Source organism: Schistocerca piceifrons, chromosome 8 (assembly GCF_021461385.2).
Source record: "Schistocerca piceifrons isolate TAMUIC-IGC-003096 chromosome 8, iqSchPice1.1, whole genome shotgun sequence".
NCBI classification, from domain to species: Eukaryota; Metazoa; Arthropoda; class Insecta; order Orthoptera; family Acrididae; genus Schistocerca; species Schistocerca piceifrons.
The window spans coordinates 9856263-9874374 of NC_060145.1; the positions used below are offsets into that span (position 1 = coordinate 9856263).

The 18112-nt window shown below is 38.0% G+C and overlaps 1 protein-coding gene across 1 annotated transcript in view; it reads left to right on the top strand.

The window, feature by feature from the left end:
* Positions 1-16426: 16426 nt before the first annotated feature.
* Positions 16427-18112, top strand: part of LOC124711237 (ubiquitin-conjugating enzyme E2 G1-like) — a 61137-nt gene continuing 59451 nt past the window's right edge. The window contains exons 1-2 of the mRNA XM_047241198.1: positions 16427-16603; positions 17215-17317. Of these exons, the coding sequence (XP_047097154.1) occupies positions 16558-16603; positions 17215-17317 (149 nt within the window). The 5' untranslated portion in view covers positions 16427-16557. The remainder of the gene's footprint in view (positions 16604-17214; positions 17318-18112) is intronic.

Here is an 18112-nt window from a genome sequence, read left to right on the forward strand (position 1 = left end):
AAAATAATCCAAGTTAGACACCTTGTCTGACAGTTGCACATTGCATGCTCTATTTATTTAAACATTTAGGAATGTTTTTGTGTAATTTAACATAGCACTCCTTTTAACAACATGTGTGTAGCCATCTTTTTTTAAAAAAAGTGTACCCTTGCTATGAAGCAGCAACATTGTGTATGTATTGGGTTTCATCTTTTTAAACAAAGTAAACTTTTGTTATGTAACAGGTACACTGTGGAGGTGTTGGGATTCATTTTTAAGCGACATACACCCTTCCTACGTGACAATTGCACCGTGAAGTTGCAAGCTTCATTCTTTAAAACAAAATTCTTTAAAACAAATTGCACTGATAGCCTCTGGTTCCATGTATAACAATTACCACAGGCATTTTTAAGCAGTTGTCCTGTACCATCCAGTGTAGAAGAAAGGAAGGGAACAATTACAACGTTTCTATTATGTAAACATCCTTGCAGCATGCCTGCCGCTAGCACTCAGCAAGCCCAAACACCAGCCATGCTGTCCTCTGTCGTCTTTGCCACACCCTCGTCTGCCGTGCTCTGTTCGATATGAGTGATGCTACAGGTCTGCAGTGTGAGAGAAGTAATCCAAAAAGTACCAGCACCTTATGCTGTATGGTGGAGAGTACTTCTGATATCTGTGCTATTTAACCCCTGTTCCTTCCGTGAGATGGATGTAAGAGAAACCAATATGCTGACCAACTGTTCACAGAATACACTCTCTTGGATTTTCAACAACCTGTCCATGATACACAATGCCTCTCGCATACCATCCACCACTGAAGATTGTTTAGCATCTCCGTAACACTCTGATACATACTAAACGATTGCATACATGCTGTCTATTTCGGATCTTGTCTACGTCTTTTGTTAATGTAACCTGGTAACAGTGCGAAACTGGTGAGCAATACTCAAAAATTAATAGAACAAGTGCTTTGTCAGCTGCTGCTTTCATTGATGAATTGCATTTTCCTAAGATTCCTCCAATGAATCTGAGCGTGTCAATTGCTTTTCCTACATTTTGTTTTATATATTCATTCGACTTAAAGTCCCTCTGTGTGGTTACCCTCACCTGGTTTATGTTGTTACTGCTTCTAGCAATTTGTTGTCAATAGTGTAATTGTACAACATTGGATTTCTAGGCCATATTCAGTGTCAACTCTCAGTCCCTGCACCAGTTATCGATTCTCTGCAGATCTTCCTACTATTAGCTACAGTCGTCTGGCATTGATGTCTCCTTATAGTCAACTACATCACTGATGACCAGCCTCATTAGAGCTTCTGATGTTGTACACTGGAACATTTATTTTCGTGTGGAATCTTCACAGGTATGCCACAACCAATCAGTCACGCGACAAGATTTTATCAGTAGTGTCAAAATATGATCCATGTGTATTTTTTAGCGCTATAGAACAAATAAGTTATAACTTTAACAATTAATTAACCCCACCTTCCCCCCTCTACCACTCCCGCCCCAACCTCCACCCACCCCCAACCCCGGATGTGATTTCCTAAGCTTGCACATGGGTCCCTGCTTCCCCCCCTCTCATCCACCTATTCTATTGGTGGGAATTTCGAATTTTGGAGGGGATTTCTACACCAAGGGCTTTGATGACATCCCACCAGGGCATTGGCGCTACATTAAATGAGAGGAAGGTTAGGTTAGTGTACTTTATTTATTTTGATTGGGAAACTGAGGTAAAGATCGCTCCTAACTGTGTAATTAATGATAAAGATCGATCCTAATTACACTATTATATGAACTGTACTACACAAGGAGTGCCTAAAATCACAGTAAGGCTAAAACATTAACGATGTCATACAGTGTTATCCCACTGGGAGAAAAATTCGCAGTACTGTTCGAAACTAGTGGCAGACATACTCAAACTCTACGTTTCACCTACAACATGGCTGGAAAAGGCTGAAGATACTATTTTTGCTGTTTTGTGGGAAATATATTCAACTGAGAAGATGCTGGTGTTGGGACAGAGAGCAGTTTAATAACTAATTGCACACATAAATTGTCCTGAAAAGAAAAACAGCACTCGTAATCAACAGGTCATAATGCAACACATGTTCTGGAGATTGGGAAAAATCATTATAATAACACAACTACCGCAGAAACCGGCCCCAGAAGAATGCAGAGGTGTGACAGTTGCAGCTATGTCCTCCTCGATGGATGGTTACAAACTAACCATCTTAGAGGCAGTCTTACCTTCCCATCCCCCACCAACCCTCATCCCTCTCTCCCCTCACCGAAGGCTGGGATAGAGGGCTGTTCTATCTTGCCACTGATTGTCCACAAAGAGATCCTTCTGGTGGCATTGATATACTGTCTCCAGCCTGTAGAAATCAGTCACAAATAGACGAAAGACAGGAACACAAGGCTTCATGCAATCTGTTGAATGTGTTTCTCAGAAAGACTTGGCCACCCTGAAACAACAACGAAATTCCAGAGAACTCTCCAGATCGCTTTTTCAAACAGCCAACTCATACTGCTTCTGCGTGCTACGCCCTGCTTTGCTGCCTACCGACATCCGCTGGTGGAGGGATTCGCTGTCGCTGGCCACCTCCAGGCATCGGCTCTTCGCCAGCACAAAAGGATGTAAAGTCAGCTAAACAGTATGAGATAAACAGGGCCTCCACAAGCACAACTTATTTGTCTGTCTGAAATGTAGCGACACCATACCGCTCCACACACCACCGCCTGACCTACGCACAGCGCCTCCAGGGACCACACACACACACACACACACACACACACACACACACACTGGAGCGTCCACCACACCGCCCCTGCAAGAGCAAGCCGTTCTGAATGTGAAAACACTTCACTGTAACAACTGTAATTAACGTCAACGCGAGTACTATAAGCGAGCATTTATTAAAAATGAAAACACAATTGCGACGATAATAAATGTCCTCTTTCTATGAAAATAGGCGCATTCCATTTTCTTTTACTTTTATGAGCAAAGTCGTTATAGTTTTTACGAATTCCTTTCCTGTGCTAACCTCTTCATCTCAGAGTAGCACTTGCAACCTACGTCCTCAATTATTTGCTTGACATATTCCAATCTCTGTCTTCCTCTACAGTTTTTGCCCTCTACAGCTCCCTCTAGTACCATGGAAGTCATTCCCTCATGTCGTAGTAGATGTCCTATCATCCTGTCCCTTCTCCTTATCAGTGTTTTCCACATATTCCTTTCCTCTCCGATTGTGCGTAGAATCTCCTCATTCCTTACCTTATCAGTCCACCTAATTTTCAACATACGTCTATAGCACCACATCTCAAATGCTTCGATTTTCTTCTGTTCCGGTTTTCCCACGTCTAACGTCTAACAAAGTGTAAAAAAAACTACAGCACCGCCATTGATTATAGATGATCAAATTGCAAAGGCCTATACATGTCCACCCTACATAAAACTGGGAAAAAAAACTTCCACTATTTTGCTGCGAAAGCTACTGATCATCGCAGAATGTCCTCGTTATTTTCGAAACCGTCATCAGAGCAAAGAAAAACGAGAATTTAAACTCTATGTTAAGCAATTTATTTCAGCTTGACGGGCAAATTACACGACCTGAGAGCGTCTCTCGCCTTCAAATCAGTGTCTTTAAATTAACTGTCATGTACGTGTGTATTACAAACATTTCAGACACGTGAAATAAGATTTAGAAAACAGCCTTTCACGCCATTTGCTCACATGTCGGAAGAAACACAACCATTTTACATTCCACAATAACAAGCTATAATTTAAAAGGACGTTGCTGTTTTGTACACTATGGCAGATCCCATTTTACCAGTCATCCTTTATCACACTAGCGTTTACGAAACAAATCGGAGAGCCTGTCTTGTAGTAGAACTTTCTATAAGAAATTACCGCGTCGCTCTCTCCCAACCGATACATCAACAACAAATACCATCTGTGTGCTTACATTTGACATTTGTGATCCACAACTCCCCTCTGCAGACATGCGTGTAATATTTTTTTCATACACCAGACAATCATTCGCAATAACAGCAGATTCTTGCGTTATAGTTTTGTAATCAGTTTGATAACCACAGCCTGTTTCACGCATTCTTCTCATAAGTCGGGAAAGACACGATCATTTCTAGGTTCCAAAACGTGCTATAATTCAAGTGGTGTCTATAATTAGATGTTATGAAATAGGAAATAACGCAGGACGTGCGGTAACAGCTATTTTTAAACATGCAATCTTGACGATAATAATAAAAAAACAGTCATGATTCCACGAGAATAGATACAATTCTATTAATGTTATGAACAAAATCGGTAAAATGGAAATGCCGTGTGGCTAGAGCCTCCCGTCGGGTAGACCGTTCGCTTGGTGCAAGTCTTTCGAGTTGACCCCACTTCGGCGACTTGCGTGTCGATGGTGATGAAAGGACGATGATAAGGACAACACAACACCCGGTCCCTGAGCAGAGAAAATCTCCGACCCAGCCGGGAATCGAACCCAGAACGTTAGCTATGACAGTCCGCCACGCTGAACACTCAGCTACCAAACGAAATCGGTGTAGTTTTGAGAGAACTATATGCATCCAAACTTTAACCAATTATACCACTCCTTGTAATAGAACCACCTACAAGATTTTACTGCGTCTCTCTCTCTTCTGATAAATCGAAAATCAAATACCATCTGCATGCTGACATCGAGCATATTATGTATACAAGTATCGCTCCATTGGAGCCAGTGCCCAGTGGTCGAAGTTGCTTGCACAGACCAGCATAAAGGCGGCCGGAGTGGCCGAGCGGTTCTAGGCACTACAGGTTCGAATCCTGCCTCAGACATGGATGTGTGTGATGTCCTTAGGTTAGTTAGGTTTAAGCAGTTCTAAGTTCTAGGGGACTGATGACCTCAGCAGTTAAGTCCCATAGTGCTCAGAGCCATTTTGAACCAGCATAAAGCTTTGTCGAGTGTACTGGAGGAAGACCATATCTAACAGACTATCAATCACATGAGTGGTTCCCTGTTTTGTTCGTTCATAAGCAGTTATGTACATTGTTTTTCAGCTGTAACACATCTAAATAGTGTATGACTACAGCTTTTTACACTGTCATACACTTTGTTTTTCTACCACGACTTCAAGGTCTGTGTCACTCCAGATCTCTCCTGCTTCCTGATCTGACTTCCAAAGGACACAAATAATTTATAACTTTCACTAATCAAGAGTGCAATCCTTCCATAAAAATCTGTATCCATGTTCTGTGACATTCAAAATATATGCTCTTAAGAGAAAAAAGATATTGTGTAATTGTTTTTATGCTTTTATTGATCTTAGATTTTCTACTTTTTAATTCCTCACTAGCATTCCCCATTTTACAATTGAATTATGCTATAAATTTCAACTGTTTTGCTCTATAGCTTTCAATATCAACAACTTTCCGGCCCGATGCTTCCATTTCCAACAGAAAACCTACAAACTGTCACGTATTTACACTTTCAACACCAGTACTTAACTTATTAATCAATTTGGCTGCCTCTGCCCTGCTGCTGTTCCTGAAAGTGAAATCACTGACACTGTTGAAGCCACTGCTGATGCCAACGTTGAAGATCTTGGAGTCGCTGCCATAGCCTCTCCATGTTCTAGTTGCTGCCAATTGAGTCTCTGCTGCTGGCTGCTGATATCTCGTACTCAGAAAAATGACTTGCAATTCCGCTCCACAGCTAATTCCCCATGCCTGATTCCTTCAACATATTTTTATCCATGCAATCTTTAGCTCTGAGTTCCTATAGAAAACTGCTTATTGTATTTCAGATTCAGTAAGTGGATCACGAAATATTAGTAATCTGTTAGAATCACACTTGCAATTCTAAAGGATTGAATTTATATCCTGGATGAGAAAAAGCCCAACTGAGACTTACACTGGTATTAATGCTTTTTACTAAATACAGTTCCTGAGACAAGATTAAACATTAAACGCATTTGGGTGATGCATGGCTTCATTGAGTATTTTGGCTTGATACAGTCAAAGGATCAAGCCGTTCATGTCTGTTTTCATGCCCAACAGCTAAACGTGCTGCAAAAATATGATCTTTTAGTCTAATTGTCCAAGTGTATGCATGTAACGTGGATTTTTAAGTAAAAATATATTTCAATAAAATAGAATGATAATAACAATAAATGATAATAATAGTGAAAAAACGGTTAGATTCTGCTAAATAAATTATGTAAATGACACCAAAAGGCTTAGGTTGAATGAACTGGTTTATTCAGTCACTCAAACAAAGAAATTGTTTATAATGCTGCTCCTACAGTAACTCTTTTACACATAAAGTAAAATAATAATAATTTTCAAATGCAGTAAAGCTTGTGTGTTTGCACAATTAGAATGGTGAAAGATCCCCAAATACCAGTTAAACGCTACTTCTATCCAAAAAACACAAAATATTTGCCTTATCTTAAATACAAAAAAGCCCACTGTGTTGATCATCTCATGAAATCATTAGCAGATCCCTGCTCAATATCCAGTATTAATTCCCAAATGCAACCGAAATAACTTAAAGTTCAAAGCTGCACATCACCCATCGAAATTTTATTTCTTTTGGACTACCAGTCAAAATATAGAAAAGTTACATATATGTATATACAGGGTGGTACATTGATCGTGACTGGGCCAAATATCTCAAGAAATAAGCGTCAAACGAAAAAACTACAAAGAACGAAACTTGTCTAGCTTGAAGGGAGAAGCCAGATGGCGCTATGGTTGGCCCGCTAGATGGCGCTGCCATAGGTCAAAAGGATATCAACGGCGTTTTTTTAAACAGGAACCCCCATTTTTATTACATATTCGTGTAGTATGTTTTAGTTGGACCACTTTTTTCGCTTTGTGATAGATGGCGCTGTAATAGTCACAAACATATGGCTCAAAATTTTAGACGAACAGTTGGTAACGGGTAGGTTTTTTAAATTAAAATACTGAACGTAGGTTCGTTTGAACATTTTATTTTGGTTCTTCCAATGTGATACATGTACCTTTGTGAACTTACCATTACTGAGAACGCATGCCGTTACAGTGTGATTACTTGTAAATACCACACTAATGCAATAAATGCTCAAAATGATGTCTGTCAACCTCAATACATTTGGCAATACGTGTAATGGCATTCCTCTCAACCGCGAGTAGTTCACCTTCCGTAATGTTCGCACACGCATTGACAATGCGCTGATGCATGTTGTCAGGCGTTGTCGGTGGACCATGATAGCAAATATCCTTCAACTTTCCCCACAGAAAGAAATCCGGGGACGTCAGATCCAGTGAATGTGCAGGCCATGGTATAGTGCTTCGTCGACCAATACACCTGTCATGAAATATGCTATTCAACACCGCTTCAACTGCACACGAGCTATGTGCCAGACATCAATCTTGTTGGAAGTACATCGCCATTCTGTCATGCAGTGAAACATCTTGTAGTAACATCGGTAGAACATTATGTAGGAAATCAGCATACATTGCACCATTTAGATTGCCATCGATAAAATGGAGGCCAATTATCCTTCCTCCTATAATGCCGCACCATACATTAACCCGCCAGGGTCGCTGGTGTTCCACTTGTCACAGCCATCGTGGATTTTCCGATGCCCAGTAGTGCATATTATGCCAGTTTACGTTACCGCTGTTGGTGAATGACGCTTCATCACTAAATAGAATGCGTGCAAAAAATCTGTCATCGTCCTGTAATTTCTCTTGTGCCCAGTGACAGAACTGTACACGACGTTCAAAGTCGTCGCCAAGCAATTCCTGGTGCATAGAAATATGGTACGGGTGCAATCGATGTTGATGTAGCATTCTCAACACCGACGTTTTTGAGATTCCTGGTTCTCGCGCAATTTGTCTGCTACTGATGTGCGGATTAGCCGCGACAGCAGCTAAAACACCCTTGGGCATCATCATTTTTTGCAGGGCTGGCCGGAGTGGCCGAGCGGTTCTAGGTGCTACAGTCTGGAACCGTGTGACTGCTACGGTAGCTCCTTCGAATCCTGCCTCGGGCATGGATGTGTGTGATGTCCTTAGGTTAGTTAGGTTTAAGTAGTTTTAAGTTCTAGGGGACTGATGACCACAGCAGTTAAGTCCCATAGTGCTCAGAGCCATTTGTTGCAGGTCGTGGTTGACGTGTCACATGTGGCTGAACACTTCCTGCTCCCTTAAATAACGTAACTATCCGGCGAACGGTCCGGACACGCGGATGATGTCGTCTAGGATACCGAGCAGCATACATAGCACACGCCCGTTGGGCATTTTGATCACAACAGCCACACATCAACACGATATCGACCTTTTCCGCAATTGGCAAATGGTCCATTTTAACACGGGTAATGTATGACGAAGCAAATACCGTCCGCACTGGCGGAATGTTACGTGGTACCACGTACTTATACGTTTGTGACTATTACAGCGCCATCTGTCACAAAGCGAAAAAAGTGGTCCAACTAAAACATTCATATTTCTGTACATACTACACGAATGTGTAATAAAAATGGGGGTTCCTACTTAAAAAAACGCAGTTGATATCCGTTTGACCTATGGCAGCGCCATCTAGAGGGCCTATCATAGCCCCATCTGGTTTCCCCCTTCAAGCTAGACGAGTTTCGTTCTTTGTAGTTTTTTCGTTTGATGCTTATTTCGTGAAATATTTATCCTGGTCACTATCAATGGAGCACCCTGTATATTAAATTAAAAGTCTTGCTCTCTTGATCCCCCTCAGTCCATTCTATATCAAAAAGTTGAAGCATAACAAATTAAAATATAAGCTTTGCACATGCACACTTATAACAAATGACAAAGAAAAATTTGTTAAAATATTTTCACTTTCAAATTACAATTGTCTTTAATGTACACTGAATTAATTTTTAATTAAATACACCAAAAATCAATTGATATTCAAGCCATACGTTGTATGGTTAAGTAAGGAGAGGTATGGAGGATATTGTGCTGTGTTCATTTGATGTCTAACGGTGGAGACTACAATGATCTGAAACATTTACATAATGAAAAAAGATATTAAAAACGCAATAACTCAATACATAAAATAATTGTGACTGTCAGGGGTGATTGCTAGTGTTCTAAGTTATCATCCCATACCCTGTTTGTCAAGATAGCATGACGTTTGCGATGATTATTAACTTTTAATGTATTTTGCAACAGTTACTGTGAGTACCTGACTTCTTTAGTTTTCATGACATTGATAAGTTAATGTTTCAATACTTGCACTTAAGCGCTTTGAATATCCTTATGTGATTGATTTTGTGCTATGATGAAACTGTAAATTATTACTAATTTCGAAGTATTTCAAAGTAGCTACATTCTATAAGTTACAAGTCGCCATTTTGAAATCCACTTACACTGCGGACCATACTTACTGATGGCCAACTGCTTCCCACAACTCCTGCCGCCAGGGGAAACTGCCAATTATCTGTCACTGGGTGCTTGCCTGTGTATGACTGCGTGACTTATCGTGAAAGCCTCAGCCATCAGCGATCATCCTGCCCCCCAGCACTTAAAATTCCATGAATCAAAATTCAACCTGATGAACAGCTTCCCAGTGTATGCACTTCGTTATACCCTGTGTATTGTGTATACTGCTCTGAAAAACTTTAGACTGAGATAGATAAACAATAGCACATTAACAACTCGATGGAAATGAATTAAAGTGCGGAAACATGTGACCAGAGGTCTCCCAGCCGTGCACAGAAAGCTGGACGTCATATGGCGTGAGGTCAGCGTTTCTATAGAACCAAATGGGGCTGGCTCTGCAATGTGGAAGCAGTTGGAGGAACAGAAAAAATAGTTTGTGCCAGCCAACAGCTACAGTGCACTGTGAATGTATTTGTCGTTACAATATGACCCAGAGACAATGTTTGGATGATTTCACATGAGGTCAATTTCATTGGGAAACTAGAAGAAAGACTAAGTGTGGTGAGTGTAGGCCAAGAGTTTGGTATTGCTCAGAGCATTGTCTCATGTGCACAAAGAATTTTCTGAATCACAGGAACTCCTACCCAAAGGAGTGAAATTGGTCGACCATGGTCAGCAATAAATGCAGATGACCGCTATGTTGTGTGACAGAAGATAAGGGATCCATATCAAACAGTAAGTGCTATTGCAACCATACTTAATAGGATTGCAAGGCACTCAGTCTCATGCTCCACAGTGGCACAACGACTGCATGGGGTGATCTCGTAGCAAAAGACCAGTACATTGTGTTCCGTTGACAACTGCACATTGGTGGGGCCATTTTCGATGCTGGCAAGAGCATGGGGACTGGACCGATGAGGAGCTGGGTTGTGTATTCTCCCCAGGTGAGAACAGGTTCAGTCTGAGTCGTGATTTTGGATGTTCCCTCGTATGGCGAGAGACAGGAACACATAAGGCACACAGGAAGATTGTTGAACATTACCATGATGGTTATGATGTGGAAAAGCATAATGCTGCATGTGCACACTGACTTCCAAATAGTTGAACAAAGTATGCTCATTAGTCAAAGTTATTGTGACACTGTACTCTTTCCCCAAGTGCGTCTTTTCAGGGGTGCGTTGAGCCATGACTTCATTTTTATAGATGACAATGTGCAACTGCATCGAAATGCACAGGTGGACTAGCACTTGAATGAGATGATATTTAGCAAATGGATTGGCTTACCCATTCCCCTGACTTAAATCCTATCAAGTACATGTGGAAAGCGATGGGGAGATGTGTTGCAGCATGTACAAATGCACCAATGATTATCCAGCTGTTGTCAACTGCGCTGGTGGAGGACTGGAACACCCTATCACAAAAGCTCCTTACCAACCTTGTGGCTAGAATGTGACCACATTGAAGAGTATGCATTGGCATCTGTAGTGATCATACTCCCTATTCAGGCCCATTTCATGCCTTTTGTGATGTCCAGGGGATTATAATAAATCGCTGTGAGGTTAGTGTAATTATTGTCTTTAAATAAAAGTGTCATTTCTGTTTCTCTCATTATGTATTTCTTTCAGTTACCTTTCGCACTATACTGCAGAGATCTTTTCTGTGTATAGTGCAAGATTCATCAAGCTATGTTACTTGGCAATGACACATCGTGTAGATGTTACTTTCATCCTTAAGTTTTGCACACCACTTTATTAAACTTTGTAGAGAAATGTATTAAACCTTTGTACATAAATATGACACATATTAATCTTGCACATAATATAATTTTTGCAGAACTAGTAATTTGATGACTATACAAAGTACATACCGTATAAAAAATTTAATATCAAATAAAAAATTAAAATGCCCTCCATATGGAATTCTATTGGGTGACTTACCATTTCGTTTTTTTCACAGTCCATATTCTCAGACTGTTTTTCTTTCTATTTCCTATCATATTATTAAATTCCTGTCTCTCAGAACAATTAAATCATCATCGGCTTTAACGATTTGAATAATTTTTTCCCTTTATCGTAAGTTATTTCAGTCTCTTCATCATCAACAGAGGGAAGACATATAATCTTGTACTACTGTGGTAGGTGTTGTTCTGTGTAGTATTTGTTAGATTGATGTGATAGATTTGTACCCCATAAACAGCTATTACAATCAAAAATTGCATTAATAATATACACTCGAATAGATTGGTTGTGTTTTTCCTACATTCTGCATGCATTTGCCAAAATTATAAAGGTACAGATTGTCAATGATTTTCCACTCTGCTCCTTGATGTAGTATCACAGATCATGAATAACTACTGCATTTCCTGCAGAAATGAGTCTTTTAGCAGAAGGTTCTAGTATTGCCTAAAGGGGGGAGAACAATTGGTAATTTTGAGAGAAGATATCTTATTTCTTGTACATTGAAATGAGCCAGTGAGACCATCAAGACACAGCACCAATATGAACTACTAACAAATTTGCTATCCTGTTCTGCCAGTTACTAATAGTCACTGATAAATGACTGGGTTTAATTAAAATATTAGAAAACCGACTAAGTATTTGTGCTGATTCATTTAGAACAGAACTTAAATAGAGACAACCGATAATAGTCAGAGAAGCTTTATCTTCCTTAATTGATGACATCTTATACATGATAAAAACTTTGAATGTTATGCTCCCCTGCAGTGTATTTCATTTTCTTTTCTGAAAGTAATCAAACTAGTTACTCTAGATCATTTTATTTATATTATGGAGAGGTCGTTTGCAATCTTATGTCATCAGTGTAGAAGATGACAGACGAGCAGAGTTTTTCTTGAATTTTAACAAGAATGTGAAATTTTACTATGGACAACAATTGTAAATTTCTATGGATGTGCCTTATTCTCATCATGTTCCGTATACATTTCTGATTATTTAATGACTGTTACTTTTACTTTACAATGTTTTGTTATTGTGTATAGTTGTAGATGCCATTCTCTACATTTATGTTGTGCAGCCCTTTTTCACAATTGACATTCTTATGGAATACAGTTCATCTTTACTCTTGTTTTTTCTTGTTGTTACCATCGGCATTCATTGATACAACATAACAGCTTTTACTTAGAAAAAAAGAGTAATTAATATAAAATATAAATTGACGTTTCCAAAACTAATGTCGTTTTTCATTATAACAATACAGGAATGTGTAATGATAGCTGTATAGGAAGGGTAAACAAGGCCATAGGACAGAAAATCAGAGTACTTGATTGTTAACAAACACACAGAACATAAAATGAAAAAAATTTCAACATTTCAGGAAGCAGTATTCAAACTTTTATTGATCAACCTGTATTATAATAAAAACAAATAACCACAACAGATATGTTATATAAACTAATTAGATGCATTTATTACATATCAATAGCATTTGTAAAGTGCTTTCTTTAATGTGAAAAAATATTTTAACAGATGTGTTACAACTCAGATTTTGTCTATAAATGTCAATTTAAGTGTTCTATGTACAATACTTCCGTCATACAGTTTTATAATTTATCAGATTCGCATGTGCAACATTGAATGTAATGTTGTGTATGGTACTAGAAATCTTTGTATGGTGTAGGAAATTATAGGCTCTTCTATTTTTATACTATATATATTCTGGCAAAATCCATGCAGTATATATAGTATCTTGATAAAGAAACTGCTACTACCTCTACCAGTAGTAGTAGTAGTAGAAGAAGAAGTTAGAAGAGGGGATAACTCACCCTCAAATTCAAAATAGAATCTGACAGGGATTCTGTCAGAGCCTGGAGCTTTGTTCAATTTTAGCGATTTGAGCTGTTTCTAGACACCACTGCCACTAATGCTTATTTAGTTTATCTTTTAGTGTTACACTAATTAAACTGTGGAAGTTCTCCTGGGTTTTCCTTTGTAAAGGAATGTTTCAGAATGGAGTTAAGCATTTCAGCTTTTGCTTTGCAACCCTGTCAGTTCCTGTCTCACTCACTAACTTTGGAGTCACTAACGGACTTTACATATGACCACAATTTCTTTGGGTTCTGTGAAGATCACTTGACAATACTCTGCAATGGTAGTCATAGAAGGCATCTCGCATTACTCTCTTGACAGCCAAATGCGTTTCATTCAGCCTCTCTCTATCTATAGCCCTACGCTTTGTTTTATACCTATTATGCAGTAATCACAGTTTCTGTAGAAGTTTATTTATAGTGACTATACCATGGAGAACTGTTCTGCTGGGTACTTGTTTACCATGGAGGTTCCCTCTAATTATGAACTGTTCTAGTTAGTACAAATCTATCCAGTGCATGGTCAGCTGTTCTTTTAAACTTGAGCCAGAGTTCCGTTTCATGGTGAAAGTTTCAAGTTCCTCATTGAGATATGACGCTACTAATTATTCACCTAGTTTATTGTATATATCTTTCTGCTTCTTTCAGTTGTCCTTCATATTTTGGTAATCATTGTTACCACAATTACATCATGATCAGTGATATTAGTTTCAAAGTGAATATTGAAACTGGACCCAGGTCTAGTTGTTGCTATTAGATCCAGTATATTCCAGTCATGAGTGGGATTTCTAACTATCTGTTCTAGGTAGTTTTCAGAGAATGCATTTAGTAAAGCTTCACGGGATGTCTTATCATGTCCACCTCTAACAAAACTGTAATTTTTTCAATTAATTGTTGATTTGGGAACTTATGCATAAGTGAATTGAGGTTTTCTCTAAAGTTTTTGGTTATATCAGGAGATGAGTCTGGTTGGCAACAGAAGGATCCAATTACCGTTTTATTCCCACCCCTGATACTGAATCTTGTCCAAACAATCTCCCATAGAGGTTCAGTTTCTATCTCAGTGTAATTGAGTTTCTTGAATTCTGCAACAAATACACCACCTCAATTTCTGATTTGTCCACCCTTTTGATATACACCTTAGTTTTCCCTAAAAATCTCACTGCTGCGAATTTCAAGTTTCAACCAGATTTCTGTACCCAGGTATTATGTGAAATTCACTGCTTTTCATGAACGCTTCAAACTCTGGCACTTTGTTGCGATTGCTTGGGCAGTTTACAATTAGGATTTTAACAGTCTCACCTGTCAAAAACCTTGTTGTTGTGTGAAAATAAAAAAAATTTGGTGGCCCCTTATTGCACTCCTTTCGGACAAGAGGTAGCTTTAATGATAATTAATACAGAGATATCTTCTAGTCTTGTTCTTGTGGACATCTGTTGGAACATACCCATAAATTTGTAACATTTCAATTGATATCACTGAGTCCTGTTAATGTGCTACATTTGTCATTGTTGTTATTCCACTGACTGTGTATAAACAAATGTGCTGTGGGGTTTTTCATCAAAGCTATGAGATTGGTAGAAAATGTTTTGACTACTCTTCAAAAAACATTAATGACACTTTATTTTATTTCTGTCCCTTTTGCAGAATTATTCGTGACAAATATGAAATCTGTCGAAAATGATTCTAATTCTGATTGAAGTATTAATGTGAAAGGTCATTCACACGAATAAAGAACAATGGTAAGACTTAGAGTCTGTTGTAATTTTCTCCAACTATATCTTTCTTTTGTATTTACTTTTGACTCTGGTCGAAAGTAGCTACTTGTTTGTGTATTTACTAATTCCAACAATCCAAACTTTTAAAAAATATCAAAATCCACACAGTCAGATGCTTTGGACAGATCATAGCGAATACATACCTCTCATTTCAGGCTTCTAATAAGTGGAGTGGAGTGGACAAATTACGTTTTGACTGGGACAGACTTTCTTGAATCCAAACACTATCGCTTAAAGTAAATTAGTTCAGTTTATTTTTATGCACCATTGTCGTTTTTTAATTTTAATCTACAACAAAATTTCATTAATATAACCTAATGCCATCTATTCAGAAATTCGTCTATGGAGTGGAAGGAATTGTCAAGCAGAAATGATTTCAGTCAGTTTTTAAATCTTTCGTTATTTGCATGAGCATATTTTAGTTCACAAGGAGGGTGGTTAAATTTTTTTTGGCTGTTGCTCTATAATCGTGTCACTACATTACTATGTCGAAAGTTTTGGGAATAATCTCAGTAACGAATTTAGACCAGTATTATTTACGTCTTGCTTTTACTTTTCGTAAGAAGAAGTTTAACTATAGCACATCGGACTGTGTAGCTTCCCGAGGTTTCCGACGTTGACACTAACTGGCTGGAAAAATTTCGTGTGCTAATGACACATTGCATATGTCACTATTCAAGTATCAGCTACTTATATACTAGGAATAACATTTCAGAATCATGTTCGGCATTCATTTGATAGTTTGCGAAGCTTTTTTCTTGCTAATTTTTCTTTGTATTAATTCAGTCAGGGACCCTCGTATTTAAACCATATTCGGTTTGAATATCATACTGCTTTACTTTCGGAAACTAAACACGAAAAACATTTGTCACATTGCAACATGATGGAAGGAGGAAGTCGTAAAGGAAAAGCGACTTAACTGTAATTGGAGGTAATATATAATCATTTATTCCATTAATCTGGTGCGAAAGTATAAATGAAACTACAAACACACTTTAATTTACGATGGCTTTATTAGATGAGTTTACCTTCACAAGGTCAGATGAATCACTGAAAAAAATTATTTATCTAATACTGTGTAGTAGTTCTGCCGATGTCAGTCCAACGGATTTTGCTGTTTTTTCTGGTTTTGTTATAAGGAAAAAATTATGTGATGTGGAAAATTGTTGGGGTGAATGCAACGGATGTTCTCATAAACGATGATACGGACTAGAATTCTGTAGATGGACAATTACCCAAATGTTTTGTAAGCTGAACGTTGGAAATTTCTGTAGACTTGCTTGACATAGAAACAAAATAGAAGGGAATGGAATTATAGTCTATGAAGTGACATTATTCGTATGGCAATTCGTATAGAAGGCCACGGAATACTAGAAGTGCCCGAAGTTCCCGGTAGAGAGCTCAGTTTGTCGGAAGTTTTGTAGAAACAAAATTCTCATACATGTAGCAGCAACTGCCGGAAGTAAAACTCTGTGGTAGCGCATGCGGCCTTGAGATTACTAAACCTGAGCCATTTTCCAAGGAGTGATTGTTTGCCTCTTTAAATTAAAAGTATTCTCTCATTCATGTCAGAGCCACAGTCAGCTCTTTTATTACGGAAACAACTAGCAGGTAAAGGAAGATAAATTTCTGTATTCCTTATAGTCAGGAAATCTTTATTATTGTCATAGCAAAACCTCTACTTATTTGTGTTGTAGATCGGAGATGTTGCCAGACGAACCAAATCTATATTTTGACACTCTAACAGCTGACACATCATTAGATTTTCTATAACTCTAAGATATCTAAATGTGTTAATGACGAAGTGTGGTGTATCAAAAGTATTGGATTTGAAATTCGTTTTGTTGTTAACCTAGAGGTAGACTTATTTGCAAGTCGGTATTATTGTTAGAACACGACAACGACATACATTTAGGAACTTATTTTAGTCTCGGGCCGTGCATAAAACCTATATTAAGCGTATGTGAGCCGAATTAAATTATGTTAGCAGGAAATGTTAAATCGATCGACTAATGTTTGACGTACCTAACCTCAAATAGTGGTACTATTTTGGGCTTTCTTTGATAGTAAAAAGTTTTACGTAGCACCAAAATAGTTTTATTAGCCATTTTAATAAGGACCTGTTATAAAAACTTGTTAGCTAACTGAAATTTTTATTAGTTTAGTTAGGGACTGCCACCTCGAACGACAGTTTATACTATATTTCCTTTTTTTTCCCGTAGAACTTAATAAGAACCCTGTTGAAGGGTTTTCCGCTGGCCTGATTGACGACAATGACATATACAGATGGGAAGTCCTCATCATTGGACCTCCAGACACCTTATAGTAAGTATTATTAGACTGTCATTAATTTAAGTACATGCTTACAATGTATGTTAAATGTTATTTCTCCATATAGTCTGTAACCATTGAAAATAAAAGTGCATGTGTATTATATGGGTGTGTAAATGTATGAAATGTTTAGTATGCAAGGACATTAATACATTGTTGAGTTTGATAGCACTAGTGCTTAGAAAGTAAAGATTGTATTTTGGAGAATGCAAATTTATAGTGTTTACGGTAGTTCAGTAAAATGGGAGAAAATTGTTGATTGAAGGATGGGATGCATTTTAATTATCTACTGTATTGTGTCGAGGGATGGTTGTCAAAATTATCGGATTATATTAGTTTTAATCTCAAAGCAGATTTCTAAAAACAGTTATGATGAAGTCTTGCTGCTGCCAGTAAGTTGTTTTGGGAAATGGATAGCATTGAACAAAATAATGGAGTTAGTTGTTTTTATTATTCCACTTCCTTCAAAATCAAATAAACTAAATACAATAAATCCATAAATATCTTTGTATGCAGCATGACAGTTTAAAAAAAAGTAAACATTAGTGTTGCAACATTCCACATATGAAAGAAAGATGACATTCAACTTTTATTTTCTGTACAGGGTATTATTTCACACATTCACATTAAATTTCACTGGTTTTCTTACTAATAATATTTCCGTCTGTGCTTTTTGAGTATGTAATACTTGGTAATCAATGCCAAATGTGCATGTACAACTGCAAGACAAAAACAGAAAAGCATATAGCAACTAATGACAAACTTTTAATTGACAAAACATGTTATAGA